The sequence below is a fragment of the Cetorhinus maximus genome, chromosome 22, assembly GCF_964194155.1.
Source record: "Cetorhinus maximus chromosome 22, sCetMax3.hap1.1, whole genome shotgun sequence".
NCBI lineage: Eukaryota > Metazoa > Chordata > Chondrichthyes > Lamniformes > Cetorhinidae > Cetorhinus > Cetorhinus maximus.
The window spans coordinates 12,965,950-12,988,589 of record NC_135900.1 but is presented as its reverse complement, the minus strand read 5'-3'; the positions used below and the strand labels follow the sequence as shown (position 1 = coordinate 12,988,589).

The window sequence follows — 22,640 nt, the reverse complement described above, 5'->3', positions numbered from 1 at the left end:
GCCATGCACTAGTTATCTCTCCTTGCTTTTGTAGGCACATCTGCCAAACAGCCGACAGAGTCCTTGACCCAGGGCCTCCAATCAAGCTCTGAAGAAACCTCCGAAGGGGAACCTGAAGGCACCCTTTTCGAAGTTCCGTCAGTGTTCACCCACACCCTCCACCAGCGCAGAGACAGACACCCCGGTGTGACCTAGCTTTAGAATAGACACTGGATCATAATCTGGTGAGCATATCACACTGATCCACAGCAGGCGGGGGCAGGGACTTCCCAAGTCCCCGGCATTTGGAGGTCTGCAGGAGGCCAGAAATTTGCTGAGTTCGAGTCAGATGACCAGCCTCTGGACTCAGTCACATCACAGTTGCTAGAGCTGCAACAGCAAGCTCAGAAACACAGGACGGGATGTCCACTGCACTCCTCAGATTGCAAGGCACAATGGAGGAGTCCGCCTGCCTTCAGGCTGGGGCGATAGTGTCGGCATGCCAACGCACTGAGGCCAACACTGGTAGAATGGCGACCGCCATGGGACCTTGGTCCAGCATTGCTGCGTGGGCTCAACTCCATCGCTGACACCATAGTTGGCCTACAACAGTGTGTTCGTGAGAGGGGTGTGGGACTCACTCCAGCTACCCCTTCCCCTCAAGGAGTCAGTCGTGGGCCCACGGGGGCCCATAGGGAGGAGGATCAGCAGGTGCACAATCCGGGCCTATCCGCCCAGGTGACTCCAGGAGTGACCAGCCCATCTGAGTCTCTTTTTCTCGTGACCTCCGCAGCTCCAGCTTCACAGGCCGAGGAGGGTGCCAATGCCACTAAGCAGGACCCCAAAAGCAGCCCGGGATCCTCCAAGTCTCAGCCCTCCAGAGGACACCCACCAAAGTCATCACAGACAGGGCATCGCAGTCAGCAGGCTGCCTCCACCTCCGCCGTGGGTGTCTGGGGAGCACCAAGACGTAGAGGCAGGGTTAGGAAAGAATTAGTTGCACAGTCTGTGCATGGGTGTTAATCACCTGTACGTACTGTTGACTATTGTCAATTAACTCTCAAGAATATCTCCCTGCCTTTGGCTCCTTGTTCTGATGAGCAGTGTTCTTGTCACTCAGTTGTGAAACCTTTCTGCACAAGGTAAAGGCAGGTGTCTCAGTCCAGGGCCACTTCCCTGTGTTCTGTGCAGCCTTCAGACCAAAGTGATGGACCGGCTACACACCCTGGAAACATTACTGATGTCTGCACCTTGGCAGTGCTTGTCATTGCTGCCAGAATGTAGTGGGTAGGCGCCACAGAGTTCTCTCAATGTGCTCTCAGCACCTTTAAGGAGGGGCTGGCCCCCATCTCTTCAGCATCTGTGACCATTGATACTGTGCTCCAGCTCCCGAAGGCCTCAGGTGCTGGAGGCAGACAAAGCATCGGATGCTTCTAAAATTTCTTGGCTGCGTCTCTATGATATGATCCTGATCACGGAGCGCAAGCGAGCTGCCCTAGGCCAGACAGGAGGCAGACATTCTCAGAGGCTATGCGAAGATTTATGGAGTGTCCTCACTGCATGTCGTCATCATCCTCCTGCAATCGAGTGACTATTAGGGTCTCCACTGCATCTCCATGACAGGAGCGTTCTCACAGAGGGTTTTCATGCTGCCATAAGCCGGACTGGAGTCAAACATTCACAAATGCGCTGTGAGGATCTATGGGGTCATCTCACTGCATGTCGTCATCATCCTCCACAAATCTAGCAGCAATGAAGGTCTCCTGAGTGCACCTTCCTCGTCTAGCCAGTGCGAGGGCCTCATCCCCATCATCATCGCCTCCTCACCCTCATCCATGTCGGCGGTGTCCTCATCGGAGGAGACATGCAGCTCCTCCATCTCCTCCTCAGCCTGTTCTTCTCCCCGTTGGAGCACCAGGTTGCAAAGGGCACAGCAGATGACGACGATGTGTGACACCCTCTGTGGACTGTATTGCAGGGCTCCACCAGACCGGTCCAGGCACTGGAACCTCATCTTTAGCGTCCCGATGGTTGTCTCCACCAAGTTGTGAGCTGCAGCATGAGCCTCATTATACTGTCACCGTGCTGCAGTCTGAGGCCGCCGCACAGGTGTCATCATCCATGGCCTCTACGGGTAGCCCTTGTCCCTGAGGAGCCATCCCTGCAGCTTCTGTGGACCCTGGAAGATTCCAGGGACCCGTGACTGACTGAGAATGTAGACGTCGTGGACACTCCCTGGAAACCGTGCGCACACCTTCTGGGTTGCATACCAGCTGCACATTCGGTGATGCAGCCCACCATGTGCAGCGACAGAGACCTGAGTGCCAAATGGGTGTAGTCGATCGCGCTCTGTACCTGTGGGAATCTGGAGATTCAGGCAAATCTATTGGCCTTTATATCCTGGCTGTCCCGGTCCCAGGCAAAATGCACAAAGTTGTGTGCCTTCCAAGAAGGTGCCCTCCATGCCCTCGTGGATGCATTTGTGGGCGGTGGCTTGTGATATCCCACAGAGGTCACCTGTGGTACCCTGAAAGGAGCCACTGGCATAGAAATTGAATGCCGCAGTCACTTTCACAGCCACTGGCACTGGATGCCCTCCATGTCCCCTTGGTGCCAAGTCCTGCAGCAAGTGTCAGATGTGAACGACCAGGTCCCTAGACTTGCGCAGTTGTCGGCAACACAGGTTTTTGATCATCTGTAGGAATGACAGGCAGCATATATATACCTTGGGTGCCGCTGGGTGTTGACCAGCCATGGCTCGCTGTCGCTCCTGGGCGATGTGTGCCAGAGCCCCAGCAGCCCCTTCTTCCTGAGGTTGCTGCTCCTGCCTTTACACAGCTAGGCGCCTCAGTCACTCTCTCCTCCGTCACTCTCTCCTCTGTTGTCTTCACTCCCTGTAGGCCATCAGGCATACAGCTAAGTCATCAGGCTCCATGCTCCTGATGTGGTCGTCCTGCGGCATGAAAGAGAGAGAGACATGGTTAGCATGGCTGTAGTTAGCATCTTTCCTGACCCTGTGTGATGGCCCCTTAACACTTCCCGGAGAGTGCTGGCCACCCCTCGGATGGCCATAGATGAGTGCACTGCATGGCTGCCCTGTCAGCCTGCGACAGAGGGAGACAGCTCCTAACTGGGTTTCTGAGATTGCAAGGGGCTGTGATCACCTCCAGCAGTGACTGCTACATTGCCAGCATTGTCGAGGAGATTGTACAACCTGTGCAGAGCAACTGCTTAGCGGTCCAATAAAGTGGTCGCGGACTCGCAGTCTGTGCCGGTGGGGGGGCGGGGGGGTTTAAAGTCTGGAGTGCTTGGTGGCACTTTGGTGCCCCCAGGTTGCTTGCGTGGGCGGGCAGGCTAGGAGCCCGACCCCAATCATATCACTGTGGCTGTGCCTGATCTGTCTCAGTTGCAGAGAACGTGCTTTCCCGCTGAGGTGGACGGACGAACTGGCGGGGTCCAAGAGCCTGATGGGATGGCCTATTAATGATATGCTGATGTATTACAATGAGCTCCCCGACGACCGTTGGTGGGAAACGCAGCCTGCCATCGGCGGCCTGAGCAGAAGATCGCGAGCTGCCTTCCCGTTGTCGTATCGTGCCATATTGTCTGCACACACCACCTATCACGCCCACTATCAGCACGGAAATTTCCACTCATAGATCTGAAGTTTTTAAATTACATTTGCTCTCTGTAAATGCTCCCTGATTTCAATGTTTAATTGATTGCCAGCATTTGCCATTTACCTTTTTCTTTCTTGATTTGAAATAATGAAGCAACCCTTTATGGATTATCCTTGGGCTCGTAGAGTAAAGAATCCTGTTCTTTGCTCTGTTCAATTATGATTCCGTCTTCTCACATTCTTCCCTTATGTTCAGCAACTTGAATGAAATTGCAGCTTAAATCAATTTGCTTGTTTAGCATCTGAATGTTGTCACCCTGCTTGTAATGCCCCTTTCGTTTTCAAGCTCAGAAATGGGTCCCTTGCTCTGAGTGAACTTGAGTTACATCCATTCTAAAAGAAAATCGAGGCCAGGTTCACTGTTGATGCTCGTGCATGAACAATGGGCTTTTGGGTAAAAGACACCTCAGCAATAATTCGGCAACATCCAAAGGGAATAAATTAATAAGCAAAAGAAAATTGTAGGATTTCTAGAACTAAGTTTTAAAATTGGACGGTTGCAAACTAAAATTTAGCCAAATCTTTTTGACAATCATCCATCTTTGTGCAGTGTCCCACATTAAAGACCATCAGGTCTTGAAATCTAATAAAACAGGCCATTGTTGAACTGAGAGTTCATCCACCCATTCCTGAGAGAGCCTATTACAAGGATCTCCTGCAAACAGACAACATCAATGGTCAACTTTTGCTTTTGATTCGATGGCAGAACAGCTATAATGTTAGATTTTGTACAAAACTTATGATGTTTGCTGGGAACACAAACAGCTTTGGGTACTGATAAGCAAGTCAAATTATGCATCACTAATTGCATGCTCCTGCATTTAATTATTTTTAACTTAAGCTTGCACAAAGGGTGGGCGACAGCAGGAAGTTCTGGCTTAAGCAATGGCAAAATATCTTTGGACCGCTCCAGTTGTAATATTGTACAGATCTTGTAGCTTAACGTATGCCATTCACATTGCAACTGTTAGATTGGTTTCGCTTTTGCTTTGCACCAACATTTCAATTATCGTGTAAATGCAGTACAAATCCCAGAGACGTTGCCTGACATGTCATCGGGGTGAAGAAGAGTCAAGAGTGTCTGAAGGAGGCAGTTCACATCTTGCCTCCCAGTTTATAATCTATAAATTTAGTATTGGTGTGATACTGAAGAAGCTTCACATTGATGCTAAACTTGTACTCAGCATGTACTCTTTGATGTTGGGAATTTTCTTTATTCTTTGTGGCATGTGGACATCACTGGTAAAGCCATCATGTTGCCTATCCCTAATTGCCCTTGAACTGAGTGGCTTGCTGGGCCATTTCAGAGGGCAGTTAAGAGTTAACCACGTTTCTGCTGTGGGGCTGGAGTCGCACGTAGGCCAGACCAGATAAGGATGGCAGATTTCCTTCCCCAAAGGACATTAACGAACCAGATGGGCTTTTACAATAATTGATGATAGTTGTCCTGGTCACCATTACTGAAACTAGCTTTTATATTCCACATTTATTAATTGAATTTAAATTCTACCAGCTGCCATAGCAGGATTTGAATCCATGTCCCCAGAGCATTACCCTGAGCCTCTGGGTTACTAGTCCAGTGACATTCCTACTACACGGAATTTGGCTTGTAATTGGCCAGTAACAGCAAAGTCACTGATCTCTATGGCTTGATGGAACACGCAATAAATACACTTTTTCTATACCCCACCAAACAACGTGGTCTGTCATGAAGCAGACACCTTTTTCAGTGATCACAGGCCCTTCATCTCAGACAGCTTTGACAATCACTTGGATCAATTTATTTCTCTTAATGATAAAGCTGCAAGACCTATCATGCTTCTTCTAGCAGGGGTAGAAATAGCATAACTGTACATGCAAATGATGTCATACAGGCAGATAAATTTATAGTATATCCTATTTAATACTTAATTTGACAGTGAAAAACTGTTTTTGAGCCTTCAGAATCAAACTTAAATCTCAATACCTACCTTCATTAACTGCGAGGTATAAAAGTCTGGAGAGTAGCGATACTGCAACTTTAAACTGTTATGGTTCCCCCGCTTTAGTTGTATAAATCTGTTGTTCTTCTCTCCACCTCTTCAGTGATCTGTGCATGTGAACCAGGAAAATTAAACTGATAAGCCATTTCTCTTCACGTAAGCAATCTTCAAATTGCAAGATTGTTAGTATTTTCACTAACTTTTAAAGTTAAATGCCATAAACTGTGTTTCCTTGCAGGCAGAGTGGGTGGCTTTGAATTATGTGCCATTTGCTGAAAAATCACTGGAAGTTGTTGTGGATTTGTATCAGAAGACAGCATGTCACAAAGCTGTGGTAAATGAAAAAGTCCTTCAGAAAATTATTAAGGTAATTTATGATGAAGTACAGTAAAATGGCTTATAATTATTTTGTGGATTGACTTTGGGTGTTCTGTAATGCAGGTCTAGATCTGATCCATGTTGCGATTGACATTAATTGATAACCAGATGCATTTTAGGATTGTTTTTAACTTGGTAGAGTATTGCACAGTTTAATAAGCTTTAAGTTTTCAGTGCTTCATATTAAATACTAAATTCTGTAAACAAATTTAATAGTTATTTATGAAATATTCAAAACTTAGACAATCTTGTTAGTTGTGGATTTATGATTATCGTGAGCTGAACTTTGAATCTGGAAACGAACTCTGAAACAACTTTTTACCTCCAATAGAATGTGACATGCTTTAATCTGTTTTTGCAGTCATAAAATCATTTTGCAGGTAGTGTCCATTGCACACCTCTTCTCACCATTAAAATGATGTCAGGCACTTATCGCACAGGAGATTTTCATACTGGCTTTTCACCTTCAGGACCAGAGTCTATACTTTTGTTTTATTCATTCACAGGCTTCGCTGGCTGGGCCAACATTTATTGCCCATCCCTAGTTGACCTTGATTCATCGAGCCTATCTGTGCTGGGAACTAAACATCTTTCTACTCTGATCATCCAGTGTAAGCATGAAACCCAATTGTGTTAGGTACACCACAGTTTTCTGCAGAGTAAAGATCTTTATTCTGATCCAATAAGGATGTCTTTGTCCCAACTACAGCAAAACACTGGTGTTCTCATGTGATTCTTTCCACTTCTGACACCAGTTAATGGACTCCGTGACTGCGATTGTAACCACCGGGAGAAGATTTCCTCTCTGTGCTTTGTGTAACAAAATCATAAAACTCATTCTTTGTAAACAGATTTATGATTTTCCTTCACACAATGCTCAGAAGAATCCTTGAACCGCTGCAGTGGTATAGGTACACCCACAGTTCTGTTAGGAAGGGAGCTTTGGCCTTGGAATGGGATTATCGTCTTTTCCCTCCTAGCATGAAAGGGTGTGCTTGAAATTCATTTAGACTCGCTCAACGTTATTCCTAGTTGCAACAGCCCCACAGTTCAAAATTGGCCACTGGTCACCCTGGCAAAAGAATTCTTCTGAGCATTGTGTGAAGGAAAATCATAAATCTGTTTATAAAGAATGAGTTTTATGATTTTGTTACACAAAGCGCAGAGAGGAAATCTTCTCCCTGTGGTTACAATCGCAGTCACGGAGTCCATTAACTGGTATCAGAAGTGGGAAGAATCACATGAGAACACCAGTGTTTTTCTGAAGTTGGGACAAAGACATCCTTATTGGGTCAGAATAAAGATCTTTACTCTGCAGCAGACTGTGGTGTACCTAACACAATTGGGTTTCAGGCTTACACTGGATGATCAGAGTAGAAAGGTGTTTAGTTCCCAGCACAGATAGGCTTAATGAATTTAAAATTGTAACATTGTTTAAAATAGTGCAAGGATATGTTAATTTTCAATGTTAAATTCCTGCAGTAGTCTATTGGTGCAGATTATATTTAGTCACAGTAATCAGTCCTCTCTCACTCACTCGCTACTTTTTTTTCCTTAGACGTTGAGGATACCACTCAATCTGAAGTATGCCTGCCCCTCTGAAACAACATGGAAAATGGCTGTTTCCTCTCTTCTTAAAGTACTTTCTATTGGACTTCCTGTTGCAAGGCAGCATGCTTCCTCAAGAAAATTTGATACCATGTGGCCAGAACTAGCCAACACATTTGAAGACTTCTTATTTACAAAAAGGTGCATGGAAAAATTTAGCCAAAGTTGTGCTCTATTTCACAAATATTGTCATTCCAGTATCCTTAAGGTTATTCTACGTAAAGCATGGCAAAATGTGTGGTGATTAGTCATCTGAATGGACTAGAGTAAAAATTTTCATCTAAGCATCACATATCAGTGGTTCTTTTGGATCTCAGGATTCTCCAGTGTCAACTTGGCTCCTTTGTGTCAGAAGGTTGTGCGTTTCAAGCCCCACTAATGAACATGTAACTTAAGTTGACATGCTAGTACAGTTGCTGAGGGAATCTTGCTTTGTTGGAAGTGCCCTTTTTTGAAAAGAGAAGGAAGTCTTCATGCTGTTCTTGCTAACCAGCCAACCAACATCATGAATAGATTGCCTAGTCCTTCATTCATTTACTTTATATGCAACCCTGCAGTCTGCAAATATTTGCTGTTTTCCTTCCTAACAACAGTAACCACAGTACAATAAATAATTTGTTCATTAGTATTTTGAGATGTTGAGATAGGGAATTATTTAAGTGCAAGTTTTGGTTCTGTTATGTGCTAATAATTTAGTCATGCTGCATATTTGTTTCCATGCTGAATAAATATCCAGAATTAACATGCAGTCAGTCCATACCTGAATTATTCATTCATCCAAAATTTTGGCAAAATTATGTCCCATTGTGTTAGTTATCAATTTAGAGGGAAGAAGTTCGTTTAACAACAAGCTGCCTAATTAAGATTGCATTTTCACTCTTATGATTTGGTTTTATAGCACACCCCCAGATAATCTCTCCATTCAAGAATTTGAGAAAAATGAGAACATCGATGTTGAGGTGAGTTTAAATTTAGACTTTTTAAGCTATTCAATGCTTGCTGAGCATTAAAAATGTTCTTTGTAGATGCATTACAATACACCTGCATTAAACATCATATTTCTGTGAAATTATCACCTATTTTACCAGTGATTAATTTGACACAATATTTTTCATTACAATTGCTTTTTATTCTTTTTAGGTTGTGCAACTTATTAGCACAGATATATTACCATATGCGAATTTCATTCCAAAAGAATTTGTTGGCCAGATAATGACGATGCTAAACAAAGGTTCAATCCATTCTCAGTCAACTTCATTTACAGGTACATCACATTGTTTATATATTCAGATTTGGGAAGAAATTAGTTAGAAGCTGGAGGAAAACTTTTGGCGAACACAGTACATAAGTAAATTATAATATTCTGTGTAAAATAAAATTTTCATTTAAGACTGCAATGCCTTAAGAAAATGGGGAACAATGATGGTTAAAGGCCCTAATAGTCAGAATCAACAATTAGTTCTTGTCCTTGTTTAAAAGGAAAATGTTCACTCATTGGAAAGCGGTAAAATCCAACCTTCATGAGACCATCCCAAAGGCAACAGCTCATCTGTTTAAATGATGCTATTTTACTAAGTGTAACATCGCTGTCCTAATTGAGTCTGCTATATTAAGACCATTTCATTTTCATCCTTTGGGTACTGGAAACGCTTCATTATATTAGGATGGCAACAAACCTCTACAGATGTGTGTCAAAATAGATTGAAATTTTAGAACCATTGTGAGGTGTTGGGTTTTTTCAGCCTTTTATTGAAAGGACTATTTTACCTGCAGATATTTTCAAGGATGTGTGGAGAAGAGATAAAAATCTATAAATTATATTTGCTGATGTATCAATAGAGACGACCATAATTAAATATCTGCAGGTAAAACTTAAAATAAATACAACAACACATCCGGAAACAAGTCTACAAGTTCTCAACTTCAAGCTTGGTGCTATTTGATCCTGAAGTAGCTCTGAGCAGATCCCACATACTCTTCATTACAAAGGCTGCCTACTTGCCTGCCTCAGCTGCTGCCTAAGCATATATGATGCTGCAACCCTCATCCTTGCCTTTTTCGCCTCCAGACCCAATGATTCCAATGCTCTTTAGGCCATCTCCCATCCTTCACCCTCTGTCAACCTCAAGTCATTCAGATCTCTGTTGCACATATCCATTCCATCACCAAGTTCCATTTACACATCACCCCTGTCCTCCGTGATCTACATTGTCTCCCTCTTCCCCACTGCCCATTGCTTAAAATACTCATCTTTGCATTTAAATATCTTCATGACCTTTCCCTTCCTATCTCTGTAATTTCCTCTCTTTTGCCCCACTGTTGACGCCATGCCTTGTGCCATCAAGATCTTATGTTTTGGAAATCTTCCCTAAGCCTCTCCACCTCTCTGCTGCTTTAAGTACCTCAAAACCCATCTCTTTACTAAGCTTTTGTCACCCACCTTAATATCTTTCTTTGTCTTGTGTTTTTTTTGCCTTACTGTACTTTTGTGAAGTGCCTTGCGGCTTTGGGACCTTTTTATTTACATTAAAAGTGCTATAGAAATACATTTGTTGAATGAAAATGAGACAATAGGATATCCCATTATCTCCAAGATCAAACTGCCAAACAAATCTCAGTAACTGATTGACTAACTGCACTCAACAGGACTACACAACAGAAAATAAATGTGCCTGAATAAAAAGAAACAATGTTAAAACAAACTGTAGCCCACAAAATGCAAACTACCAACTAAAGACAGGCACGGATTAACCCAGTCAAACCACTGCAGAGCAATTTACCAGTAAAACCACAGAGACACAGATAAACTCATAGTAAAAGAATTAGTGACAGAGAGAAGGTAACAACAACAAAAAAGTGAAAGATACCAAGGTCAAAGAGACAATGAAGTGATGACAAAAGTGCCCCATCACATTATACAGATAAGCACCTCAAGCTATCAAACGGATTAACTCTGTGCCATAATATTAAAAAATGGCAAGTTTGACGATAAATTGTCATTTTTCAGATAAAGCTTTATTTTTTCATTTTCTGTCTTTATGCTTTTTAAAATACTTTAATGTTTAGCATAGTTTTGTAGTCCACATTACCTAGATGTAGCCATTTTAAAACTGTCACCAATTTTATACATGGACATTGAAGGATTTCTGTTTTCATTCATATTAACTGCTGAATGTGTGTAGCAATCCAAATCAACGTGTAGCATTTGCAATATAGTTTACAATTGTCAGGATTCAACTATGTATGTGTGTTTGTTGTGTATACTGTATGTCTTCAGATTGACATAATTTTCACAAGATAGAGATAAGAAAGGCTTACCCTAGCTCATCCATTCAGAAAGACCCAAAATACCCCGCAGAAAGTTCTAATACAGATTCCAATCAAGGTGAAGCTGCCTGGTTCAAATTTCAAACAATAATTGGCAGTTAACTGTCAGTTACCATCAATGGTACATTCTCCATGGCAACGCCACTTGCCAACCAATCAGCACTCTCTTCACATACAGTATAAATTGTTGTCTTCCTCTTATATTGGTATTCTTGCGAGTGTCCTGATTAGTGCAAGCTTAGACGTGTCTCTTTTTTTCAGCACTACTCCAATTTTGTACTACCAAATGACTATCTATTTATCATATGCAGAATCAGCATATAATTCCAACCATTTTAGAACAGTTTTCATCTACAATCCAAAGCATGTAAGCCACCATATAGCATAGTTGTTGGGCATAATTCCATAAGGTGAGATATGGCAAGGACATTTTTAATTGTCACAAACGCCCCATAGGTGAGGATTTTTGGTACAGTGTCCATGACCAGTTTAAAAATGATTGAGAAACGTCAGATTAAGCAGCCAGCTGTATCCTGGTTAATAGTTTTGTAGTATCTGACATGATGCATTGATTTATAGGCGCATCTGTCCAGTCTTTACACCAGCAAATTGCTAAGAAAAAGTCGAAGGATAACATTAGGTATCGTAAAAGGGATCGTACTGTATTTGGAACAAATCAGAGTGAATTGGCATTATAATTTTTTTCATTGAGTCTATTCATCAATTTTGCCACTGCAACTGAACAACAAAAATGTGGAGGGGCTGAGTTGTACAGGACTGGTAGCCACAGAACAGGAGTAGGGCATGCTGTGCCTGATACATGTTCAAGCAGTTGAGTATTCATCAGCTTAATATGCAGTGAACAAACCCAGACGGAAGTGCAATAATCCACAATTGAATAGTGGAGTGCATGAGCAAGTGGGCGTAAAGTGGAGACATATACTCCCCAGACAGAGCCAGCAAGTTTGGCAATTGGCTTATTTCAGGTTTTGAATTTCTTCACAAATTGAGTATGATAACTAAGAGTGAGCATCATGTTTAAGAAGTTGACCATTTAGCACGATGGCTATGTTGGGCAAGCGAAAGTGAGGAGACAATCTTTGTGTTGTTTAGTTGAAGAAACCATTTTAGGCAGTATTTGAGCATAAGTTTCATATCTTTAGAGCATTCCAGGATAGGTGTAACTAATTTGAGTGACAAAGGCATTGTCATCAACATTGATGATTTTCTATGAGCTAGGTGCAGACAGGCCATTTATGTACAGATTAAAAGGAAATGGTGCCAGAATCCCAGAGGGAGGCCATTGATTTGGTATCCCCTTGAACTGGTACAGTCAGCCATGTATACGCTGAAATGTTGACCTTGTAGCAGTAACTAGAAAGGCACAGGTGATCCAATATGGCAGGACTCTTGATGTTCAACGGCATTACCATCACTGAATCCCCCACTATCAACATCCTGGGGGTTACCTTTGACCAGAAACTGAATTGGACTAGCCATATAAATACCATGGCTACAAGAGCAGGTCAGAGGCTAGGAATCCTGCGATGAGTAACTCACTTCCTGACTCCCCAAAGTCTGTCCACCATCTACAAGGCACAAGTCAGGAGTGTGATGGAATACTCCCCACTTCCCTGGATGAGTGCAGCTCCCACAGCACTCAAAAAGCTTGACACCATCCAGGACAAAGCAGTCCGCTTGATTGGCACATCCACAAACATTCACTCTCTCCACCACCGATGCACAGTAGCAGCAGTGTGCACCATCTACAAGATGTACTGCAAGAATTCACCAAGGCTCCTTAGACAGCACCTTCCAAACCCACAAACACTACCATCTAGAAGGACAAGGGCAGCAGACAGATGGGAACACCACCACCTGGAAGTTCCCCTCCAAGCCACTCACCATCCTGACTTGGAAATATATCGCCGTTCCTTCACTGTCACTGGATCAAAATCAGGAACTCCCTCCCTAACAACACTGTGGGTATATCTAGACCACATGGACCGCAGTGGCTCAAGAAGGCAGCTCGCCACCACCTCCTCCTCAAGGGCAACTAGGGATGGGCAATAAATGCTGGCCCAGCTAGCGAAGCCCACATCCCATGAATGAATTTTAAAAATTGACAGAAACATGGAAAACTGGGTCTGCTACCAGGATAGAGAAGCTTATTTGGAAGTGTAAATGCTGGGTGCTAGCATCCAGAATCTTAAGTTAAACTGCACCCAAAATAAAAGCAGCTGTAGCTTTTCTCAGCATCTTGCATTCCCCCACAGCCCACCCCAAATCCACTGCATTCAAGAGGCTGTGGTAAATTGATGAAATGTATTCAGAGCCAGTGTCCCTAGTTTTCTCCTTAGCTGAATAGTGTTGGCTGAGCTTTCAAAATATTAAAGCAGAAATAGTTTGTGTAGCAATAAGCTAAATTCAAGAGTGACTTTGAGAAGACTTTGCTTTCAATGAAAATGACCCTATACTGGTAGACTAACTATAACTGCTTCACTTCTACAGAGGCAGAAATTGATATTCGAATGAGAGAGGAGTTTTCCAAAGTCTGCTTTGAAACGCTGCTTCAGTTTTCCTTCAGTAATAAAGTGTCGACTCCCCAGGAAGGGTATATTTCCCGAATGGCATTGTCTGTGCTGTTAAAGAGGTCACAGGATGTGTTGCATCGGTACATTGAAGATGAGAGGTTGAGTGGCAGATGTCCTCTCCCAAGGTTAGAATGAATTACTTTGAATTGCTGAAATTACTGGCATCTCATGATAAATTTTTTGAATTAAAATATCCTGAATCTAAGACAGAGAATTAATGTAATTAGGAAATGTACATATATTCAGCATTGGTCCTAGGAATAAGATGTTATTCACCTTTAGTTTTGGGTATGAAAGAGTTGCAGTCAAGAACCATTTCCAAGGAATATTTTAACTTGCAAAAAACAACACTTAAAATTAAACTATTCTACCCTGAATGTCCCCTTTTGCTATTAGAAGGTAGTCTTTACTGAATGCTACATTTGTAGCCACTTTGTCCAAGTTATGCCCTTCTATAGTTATATATCATATATATATGGCCTGTGTAGTTTATGCTGTCCTACAATTACAAAGCATCAGTCCAATGCAAGGTTAGCAAAGGAACATTGTAACCAAGATAAAAATCCACCTTTCACATATTTTCATAACTTTGTAATGTTTAACCGTAACTAACTAACCACATTACTGCTGCACCAAACAGGGCATTAAGAAAAATGTAAACCTAAAATAGTGTTAATAAAATGGTGATGTACACTATTACTGAATTCCAGCAACCTTGTACATAAAATTTGAAGAGGAGAGTTGAACAGGTGCATGACTGCATTTGATAAAATTCTCATCTGCCACTATATGTGCAGTTGCCCCACTTATAAATGTACCTAGTGGAGCTTCCTTAACACGGGACATTGCTGCAGATATGATCATGACAAATCAATGAAAACATCACATTCTCTTTGGGTTGTGTTACTTGGAACATATTTTGGCACTGATCCTCAAAAGCGAATTAGGAAATTAAAGATAATGTGGGGAAAAGGGAGAAAAATTGCCTTTGTGACTGACAGCATTTGAAGTTTCAGTACATACTCAGTTTTATGAAGTTAACAGAGGTGAAATTGGTCTTCACCAGTAATGCAAAATAGGGTCATAGTGAATCACCAGCCTATTTCGCATTACACTCAATTTTGTTTTTTTTAGAAGTCAATGTTTTTGTGTTTTTCTAAATTAATTCAACTGACTTCATATATTGGAATTGAGATAGGATCTTTAATTTCTAGATCTGGCAAAATTGCAAGCATTTGGCAATCTAGAACAGGAAGTGTGGGAAGTGGCCTTGCTGATGCAGTGATGTTGATGTTTAAGCATGTTAATCATTCATTTCATTGTATCTCTTGGAACACTTCATCCATCGCTAATTTAAAATTGATCCCTTTTTCCATTTTCTTTGCATCTGTCACCAACTTTTGACTTTTTAGTGTGAATTGTGGTGCTCAAGGTCAAGGATGCTGGTGTTGGGGTTGGAATACTTTCCATTTTTGTCAGACATTAAACAGCCAGTTGAAGAGTAAATCTCCTTCTGTTCTGTCCCAACAATATGCCCAGGCTCAGAAGAGCACAACATTTCTTTGGCTTTGATTACCAGCCATTCATTGCCTGTCAATGAGATTGCCCTTTTTGCTGTGAGCTTGTGCTACATTGAAACTGCCAAACCTCTTACCTGTCAGCACATTAGTGTGGATTGGTGGAAGGATGGGGTCTAATCCACTTGACAACTCTAACCCTCGTGTTAACTCTCACTCTGGACAAGATGAACTATTATAGATTTTTTTTTTTTGCAGGCAGTATCCCATAAGCTGATTACAGGCTGGAGGTTATTTGAAAAGAAATTATATAAATATGCATCACGGAACATCATTTAAGCAAAAGAGTAAATGAGACAATATTGCCATCGTGTGGCCAATGTTCAAAACGCAGGAATGAATATTATTTTTGCATAATGTTGATGTCTGTATAGTATGCTTATTTAAAAAATTTAGGCACGTACGCTTTTGTTGTAGAACTAAATTTTGTCTTTTGTTTTTAAATGCAGGCAGCGAGTGACAGAAATAGTTTTCGTTCTGAAAGCAATCAGTACTCTTATGGATTCACTTAAGAAAACCAAGCCTGAAAACGGTAATTTTTTTTTTTAATGCGTTCTCGGGATGTGGGCAATGCAGAGAAGTGTTGTATTATTGCCCATTCCTTGTTGCCTGGACAACTGAGTGGCTTGCTAGGTCACTTTGGAGGGCATTAAAAGTTTACCATGCAGTAGGGACTGAGTCATATGTCACCAGATTGTTGAGTGTCTGGCTCCTTTCCCTGAAAGATGTTAGTGAATCATTTGGATCTTTACAACAGTCCAGCAGCTCTCATGACCACTTTGTAGCCGATTTATTGAATTCAATTCACAACTTACTGGAGTGGGAATTGAATTTGTGACCTCAGGTTGCTAATATTTGTAACTCCCATGATATTTTTCCAATGACAAATGAGCAGAAGAGCTTTAAAAATCAGTATGTTTTACTTTCTTTATATTAAACATATACAGTAAGATCTGATTGCAGAACTGAGGCTGGAAAGCATTTTGCCTCTTGAACTTGTTCTTTTTAAATTGTTCTGAATCCACTGGTTGTGCATTTGCTCAAACACAATATGTCTAAACTGCTGTCGCCAATTTTCTACTCTAAATTCCCACCTTACTTCTTTCATTCTTCAGATTTTTTTGATTTAATTTCATTGCACTATTAACACCGACTATCTGTCCCTGTGAATTTAAGACTATTGTTTTGGTTGCTCATGGTTATGAAACAGTTTCTTCAGAATTATGTAAATTTAATGTATTTGTGGTTGTGTACATGTGTATCGACTGAGTGCTTTTGGGCTCACTATACCTCTATGTAAGAGCTGTCCAGTTAGTCCCACTTCCCTGCCCTTTTCCTGTAGCCCAACAAATTTTTTTGCTTCAAAAATATGTCCAGTTCCCCTTTGAAAGTTACTAGTGAATCTCACCACCCTCTCAGGCAGCGCATTCTATTGCTTAACAGCTCAACATAGAAGTGAATTTTATAGAAAATCGAAATTTATCCAGCACAGCACTAGGTATGAAGGCTATCAAAGTTTGAGAATATTATATATTTGTTTCACTTTTCCATTGATTTTCCTTTCATTTGATTTGAGTTCAGCACTGAGCTTGGACAAACCATCTTCAGCCATATTGTGAGGTTTCAGCATGCTGAGATGCAATCTGGCTTAATATCCAGCTAAGCCAACTGAAAAGTGATACAATTTTTAATGTAGACATATGCTATTCAGTTGGATTTGCATCTAAAACTGTAACCTGTAAAAACTGGAATAACAGGATAAAGGAAAAAGTGAACAAATATGCATTTTAAGTTGGTTGTTTCTAATATATTGTATGTTGGAGCTTGGTCTTCAAAGCACTGGAGAAGTATCACCAGTGGTGTCTTCACAAAATCCACCCTGCGGCAAGAAACAGCAGTGTCCTCTCTGAGGCCAACTTGCCCAGCGTCAAGGCGCTAATCACTCAAAACCAACTCCATTGGGTGGGACATGTAATTTGCATGCCTGACACCAGACTCCTGAAGAAAGTTCTCTACTTGGAGCTCGTTTGCAGGAGGAGACTCCCAGGAGGATAGTGGAAACTCTTTAGGGATGTCTTCAAAGCATCCCTGAAGAGGTCAAACATACTCGTCGACTCATGGGAGACCCTGGCTCATGACCGACCAAAATGGAGAAGGCTGAATTGGGAGTGCACCCAACACATTGAGAGACTTCATCGGGAACGTGCAGAGGCAAAGTCGAGGGGTAGGAGGGAGTGCACAAATCTTCAAACACCACCTGCTCCTTCTGTGGCAGAGTCTGTAGATCACGCATTGGACTTATCAGTCATTTCAGAGCTCATAGAACTGGAGTGGAAGCAAGTCAACCTCGATCCTGAGGTACTGCCTAAGAAGAAGCGTCACTTAATGCTGGAGTGATTGTACCTTCCTAAGACTTTCAACCAGAGCTTAGAACTCTCGGAATAAGTCTTCTGGAAGCCACTGTTAAATTGTGCCAGCAGCCAGGTAGCGAATGATCTCGTACTTGTGCAACAGTCGCACCTTCCAGGTCTGCATGACATTAAAGACTTACCTGGGAGTGTGACTTGGGCACAGATCTTATAGCTACTGCCTCAATGTGACGTCATGGAATAGTACAGCAGAAATGTTTTATTCGCTTTCCATTAGATTTCAGCCCAAAGATTTTTGGTTTGGTGCTTCATTATTATAAAAATGTTCGGTGCTTTATTTTCTATTCTGTTTCTTCTCTTCACAGTTGATACCAATACCTGGTCGCAAGTAATTGCTTTGTACCCAACACTAGTTGAATGTATTACCTGCACATCCTCTGAAGTTTGCTCAGCTTTGAAAGAGGCGTTAGTTCCATTTAAAGATTTTCTTCAGCCACCAGTAGCCAAAGTGCAAAATGGAGAGTCCTGACAAATGTGAGACTGCCACATCATCTGCAGTACTATCAAAATGTTGATTCAGGCAGTTTACTTGCCAGAGCACAATTCGGAAAAGATCTGGCGCATCACCGAATGTAAAGATCTACATGTGCAGACTTGATTAAGTAACAATCAGGGGCCTTGCTTGGAAGCATTTTGCTGACCGTTGGAGTTGTTTAAACATCGTAGATTGAGACTCACTTACAAACTGGTATAGCTGCCCCACCATTTTCTTTTTAGTGAAGCTGGCCAGTGGGTATGTTTTTAGTTAACCTAAATCTGGTGCAGTGATATAAAAAGTGTTTGAGGAGGGAAGATATATGTACAGGTTGTGTTAAAATGTTGCTGATGTAATTAAAAATGATATATATTCAACATCATCTATTTGAGAAATAGGCTGGAATTTTGTGCACTTTTTAAGGTACAAAAGTTGTGCACAGAACTATATGCAAGTGAGTACCATAACATTCCATGTCTTGTGTGACCAGCCTTTTTAAGTAAAGGGAAATTATGTACTTGTGTGTAAAATAAATTGTCCACTTCTGTTAGAGTGTGACCTTTTTCTGGTACTTCACATTCATGCAGAGCAAATGTATTCAATGATTAATTTCTTCAGATGGTTTCTCTTTGTCATTCTCTGCCTCCCCTTCATGCTAGTGTTAATATTATGGAAATTATATCTGTGACAAATTTTTTTAAAGTTTTATTGCAAAATATTTGGTAGTTGACTCTATTGTGCTCTCGTGATTGTGGACTGCAGCCCTTTCCCATTGCAGTTGTACGTACATTAGGAACTATGTTGGTGTTTGAATTAAAGGTAAGGTCCAAAGGGAGTGAGTTAACTTCCAACTTTCTAAGTATAATCTTCCACACAGACTTAAGTTGAGGTGCTGTAAATAAGGTCTGATTCAGACTGCAGTACTGCTCCAGCTCTTTTGAGCTGTTCTCTGCAGTAAAAATGTCTAAGAGAAATGTGGGCTGTGAAGCTTCTGCACAAAATTTACTTACAATTTTAAAAGCTTTTTAAAAGTTTATAGTATAGTACTATAATTGAAAATACTTAGTAAAATAATATATAGAAAATGTTTTTACAATTAAAATTACTGTTGGACTTCACTACTGTTGAGAAAGTGAGTCCCCCAAATTTCATGCCCTAGGAAAGTTGTGCAATCTGTATTTCCCTTTTATAGCAATTATTTAATTGATCATGCCAATAGTTCACAATATTAATGTCATTATTTAAAAGACATAACGCAAATTCCTGAGGAATTGTTTCCTACTACTGCCCTTAGGAGTATTTCAGATCGAGGACCAAGTATCACCATATTATTTTCAGTTCCTTCTATCAGCAGAATCCACATCTGCAAATTTGTAATTAATGCAAATGAAAATGGCATTTTGGTCTGTAATCATGAATTTAATTTATTTCTGAAAAATTCTTGTGTTACACTAGCTAGTTTAATAGCACAAATTGATTGCAGAAAACTTCCTTTAACCAAGTATCAACCACAGTCTTGTCTAATACTCAATAAATTATATATTCCAGGTCAGGAGAAAATACATGGGGATTACCTGAAGCCACTTGTATCATTGGATCCAGAAGTCCAATGGCACAGTCCAATAATTGTCCTAGTCATTTATCCTGCAAAGGAAAACTAGCCACCCTAGGCAGTATGAAATAAAAAGGCAAATTATTTAAAATGCTTAGCAGATTCTTAAGCATCACGGGTGGAGTAAATGCAATAGATTCATGTTTTGAGTAGAACTCTATGTGTTATCCCCATCCATTATCCTTCCAGTGCAGTAGGGATCTTCCCTAAGGTTTTACTCTCAATTCTTATGAGAAATGGTCATTTGGGTGAGGTGCATTTTTTGTGGGAAGGGACAGTGGAAGGATTATTGGATAGGGTTGCAAAGGTGCCTTCTAGTATTTTGTCCAAATGGTCATTCTTAATGTGTAAGCCTCGATGGTTATTATCAAGCTATTTATTATGGGGCTGTTGTGCCTGAACCTAATTCTGACCACCCTTGCTGCACACTTTGTAGTGTGAGCTCCATCATCACAATCCCTGGCTGACTTAAGTCCTCTTGATCCAGGGGCACTGCCACTAAATGTAGCACTGTCACACTGCCATGGTAGAGATGAGCTAATTCAGCACCAACTGGGCATCAGAATTGTACATTTTTAGCCTTGGAGGGAGCTCAATATTAACATGAAAGATTTTATAATTAGTATTTGTGTGCAGTGAGCAAAGTTTGGTGAAGTGTTAAAGCTAACACTACATTTTTAAATTAGACACTCCTCAGCATCACTGGTTTCTACATTGTACTCAATGTGATCACCCAAGAAGCCATGCTAGATAATTCATGACACGAAATATATATGGGCCCAGAACTTCCATTGCTCAGGGGGGAGGTCATACACCGAAGATAGCCCAGAAGACGTGTTGGGAAGGGCTGCACAGGAATTACCCGGGAAGTTTAAACTTCCAATGTGCAAATGCCCTGCTCCCAGAACCATCCAATACTCTGATTTATGGCAATTCTTTTAGCAGCATAGTTACTCAGGAAAAGTTAGAAGGATTAAAACCACTTCTAACACTTGGGTAACTATGATACTGACCACTTCCTCCTGGACCCCTGAACCACTGACTACACCCCCACTTCCCCAACTATCCTCCTGACCACCCCTCCCAACCTCACCCTTGACTAACCAACCCTCACTCCCATACAGGCCACCCGACTCCAATCCCCTGACCCCCACCCTGCCCCTCCTGACCACCCTAACCCCCTCACCCACTTATCTTACACGCCTACTTTCTCCCTAGCATCTCAAAGTGGCTGGGACCTTTAAACTTACCTTGTTTATGGTAGCTAGTGCCATAAAAGGGTGTGGCTTCACCTCGCACCCCCTGCCAGACGTTGCTACCCTACACTGGAAGGACTCTGGAGCTGCTGTGCTGCACATTTCTCACCAAGCCCAGGACAGAAGATCAGGCAGGAAATGTGCAGCTCCTGACCTGGGTAAGTATAAAGGAGCAGAGTGGCAATCCAACTGTGATTGATAATCCACGGAAGTTCTGGGCCATAGTGTTGGATGAGTATGAAATGGATAGTGACCCTGAAGATGGTAATCCTGGAACGTTATGGCATGAAGAATTAAAGAGATGAGACACAGCTGGACTGCAAAAATAGGAGAATGTTAGTAATGGGAGATTCTGTACTCAGAATTATAGACAGTCTTGCATCATGACAACAAGTCCTATGTATTTTTTTTATCTCCCTGATAGCATGGTGAATGACACCATGAACAAGTGGAAAACTTCTGGAAAAGGAAGGAGAGCAGCCAAGGCTTTTCCATGATGGAAACAATGATTGATTGAAGTATTCTTGAGTCCTCACAGAGTTTAACATGTTAGGGAGCAGATTGAAAACAAGACTCCAGATTACTCTTGTGCCCCATTTGTGGCATGTTAACATGAAGCAGATTGGACACAAGAATGCACGACTGTAGGTCAAATATAACAAGCTCAGTGGAGTGATTTCTTCAGGATTTGGCCAACTCAGTTAGTAGCAGTGCTACTGAGTCACACTTGGTGATGAACATTAAACTCCTCCCACCCAGAGTACAATCTGTCCACTTGCTATCCTCAGTGCTTCTTCCAAGTAATGTTCAACATGAAGGAGCACTGATTCATCAACTGAAGGAGGGCAGTAGGTAGTAATCAGCTGGAGGTTTCCTTGCCCATGTTTGACCTGCTGCCATGAAACATAATTGGGTCCGGTGTCAATATGGAGGACTCCCAGCGTCATTCCCTCCCAATTGTATACTACTGTGCCGCCACCTCTGGTGGGTCTTCCTGCAGGTGGGATAGGACCTACCCAGGAATGGATATGGAAGTGTCTGGAACATTGACTGTATGGTATGATTCAGTGAGTGTGACTGTGTCAGGCTGTTGCTTCACTAGTCTGTAGGGCAGCTCTCCCAATTTTGGCACAAGTCCCCAGATGTTAGAGAGTAGGGCTTTTCAGAGTTGACTGGGCAGGGTGTGCTTTTATCATTTCAGATGCCTGGGTTGACACTGGATGGTCCATTGGTTTTATTATTCAGTTTTTATGTAGCAGTTTGATAGAATGACTTGCTAGGTCAGTCAGCCAAATTTATGTTGGTCTGGAGTCAAGCCAGCCCAGGTAAGGAAGACAGACTTCCTTCCCTGAAGGACATTAGTGAACTAGATGGGTTTTTATGACAGCGTGTTAGTTTCATATTCTTCATTACCGAGACTATTTTTTATTCCAGATGTATTAATTAATTTAAATTCTCTTTGCTGCCATCGTTGGATTTGAACTCATGCCTCTGGATTAATAGTCTACTAACACGTTCACTATGCTACTGACCCAATATACATTACTAACTCTTTGCCTCCCTACATCTTCCAAAAATGTTATAACCAGGAATATTGTTCCCAGCCCTGTATAAACCAAAACCTTGTGTGTTATTACAACATATCCATCAATAGTTAATGTTTCTGACTCTCCAATTTTGTTTTGAATGCTTTGTGCATTCACATTCTACTCGATCCTAACCCTTATTTTCTAGGTTTTTGTTT

The 22,640-nt window shown here is 41.8% G+C and overlaps 1 protein-coding gene and 1 long non-coding RNA gene across 5 annotated transcripts in view; one reads left to right on the top strand and one right to left on the bottom strand.

The window, feature by feature from the left end:
• mon2 (MON2 homolog, regulator of endosome-to-Golgi trafficking) overlaps positions 1–18,580 on the top strand; it is a 124,434-nt gene extending 105,854 nt beyond the window's left edge. For all 4 annotated transcript variants that reach the window (XM_078567819.1, XM_078567818.1, XM_078567820.1 and 1 more), the window contains 7 exons: positions 5,879–6,007; positions 7,577–7,767; positions 8,525–8,585; positions 8,767–8,890; positions 13,465–13,672; positions 15,574–15,656; positions 17,859–18,580. In XM_078567819.1, coding sequence (XP_078423945.1) covers positions 5,879–6,007; positions 7,577–7,767; positions 8,525–8,585; positions 8,767–8,890; positions 13,465–13,672; positions 15,574–15,656; positions 17,859–18,022 — 960 coding nt within the window. In that variant the 3' untranslated portion in view covers positions 18,023–18,580. The remainder of the gene's footprint in view (positions 1–5,878; positions 6,008–7,576; positions 7,768–8,524; positions 8,586–8,766; positions 8,891–13,464; positions 13,673–15,573; positions 15,657–17,858) is intronic.
• LOC144696490 (uncharacterized) overlaps positions 1–22,640 on the bottom strand; it is a 73,636-nt gene that overhangs the window by 8,821 nt on the left and 42,175 nt on the right. Inside the window, exon 2 of the long non-coding RNA XR_013580183.1 lies at positions 5,629–5,747. This is a non-coding gene — a long non-coding RNA (uncharacterized LOC144696490). The remainder of the gene's footprint in view (positions 1–5,628; positions 5,748–22,640) is intronic.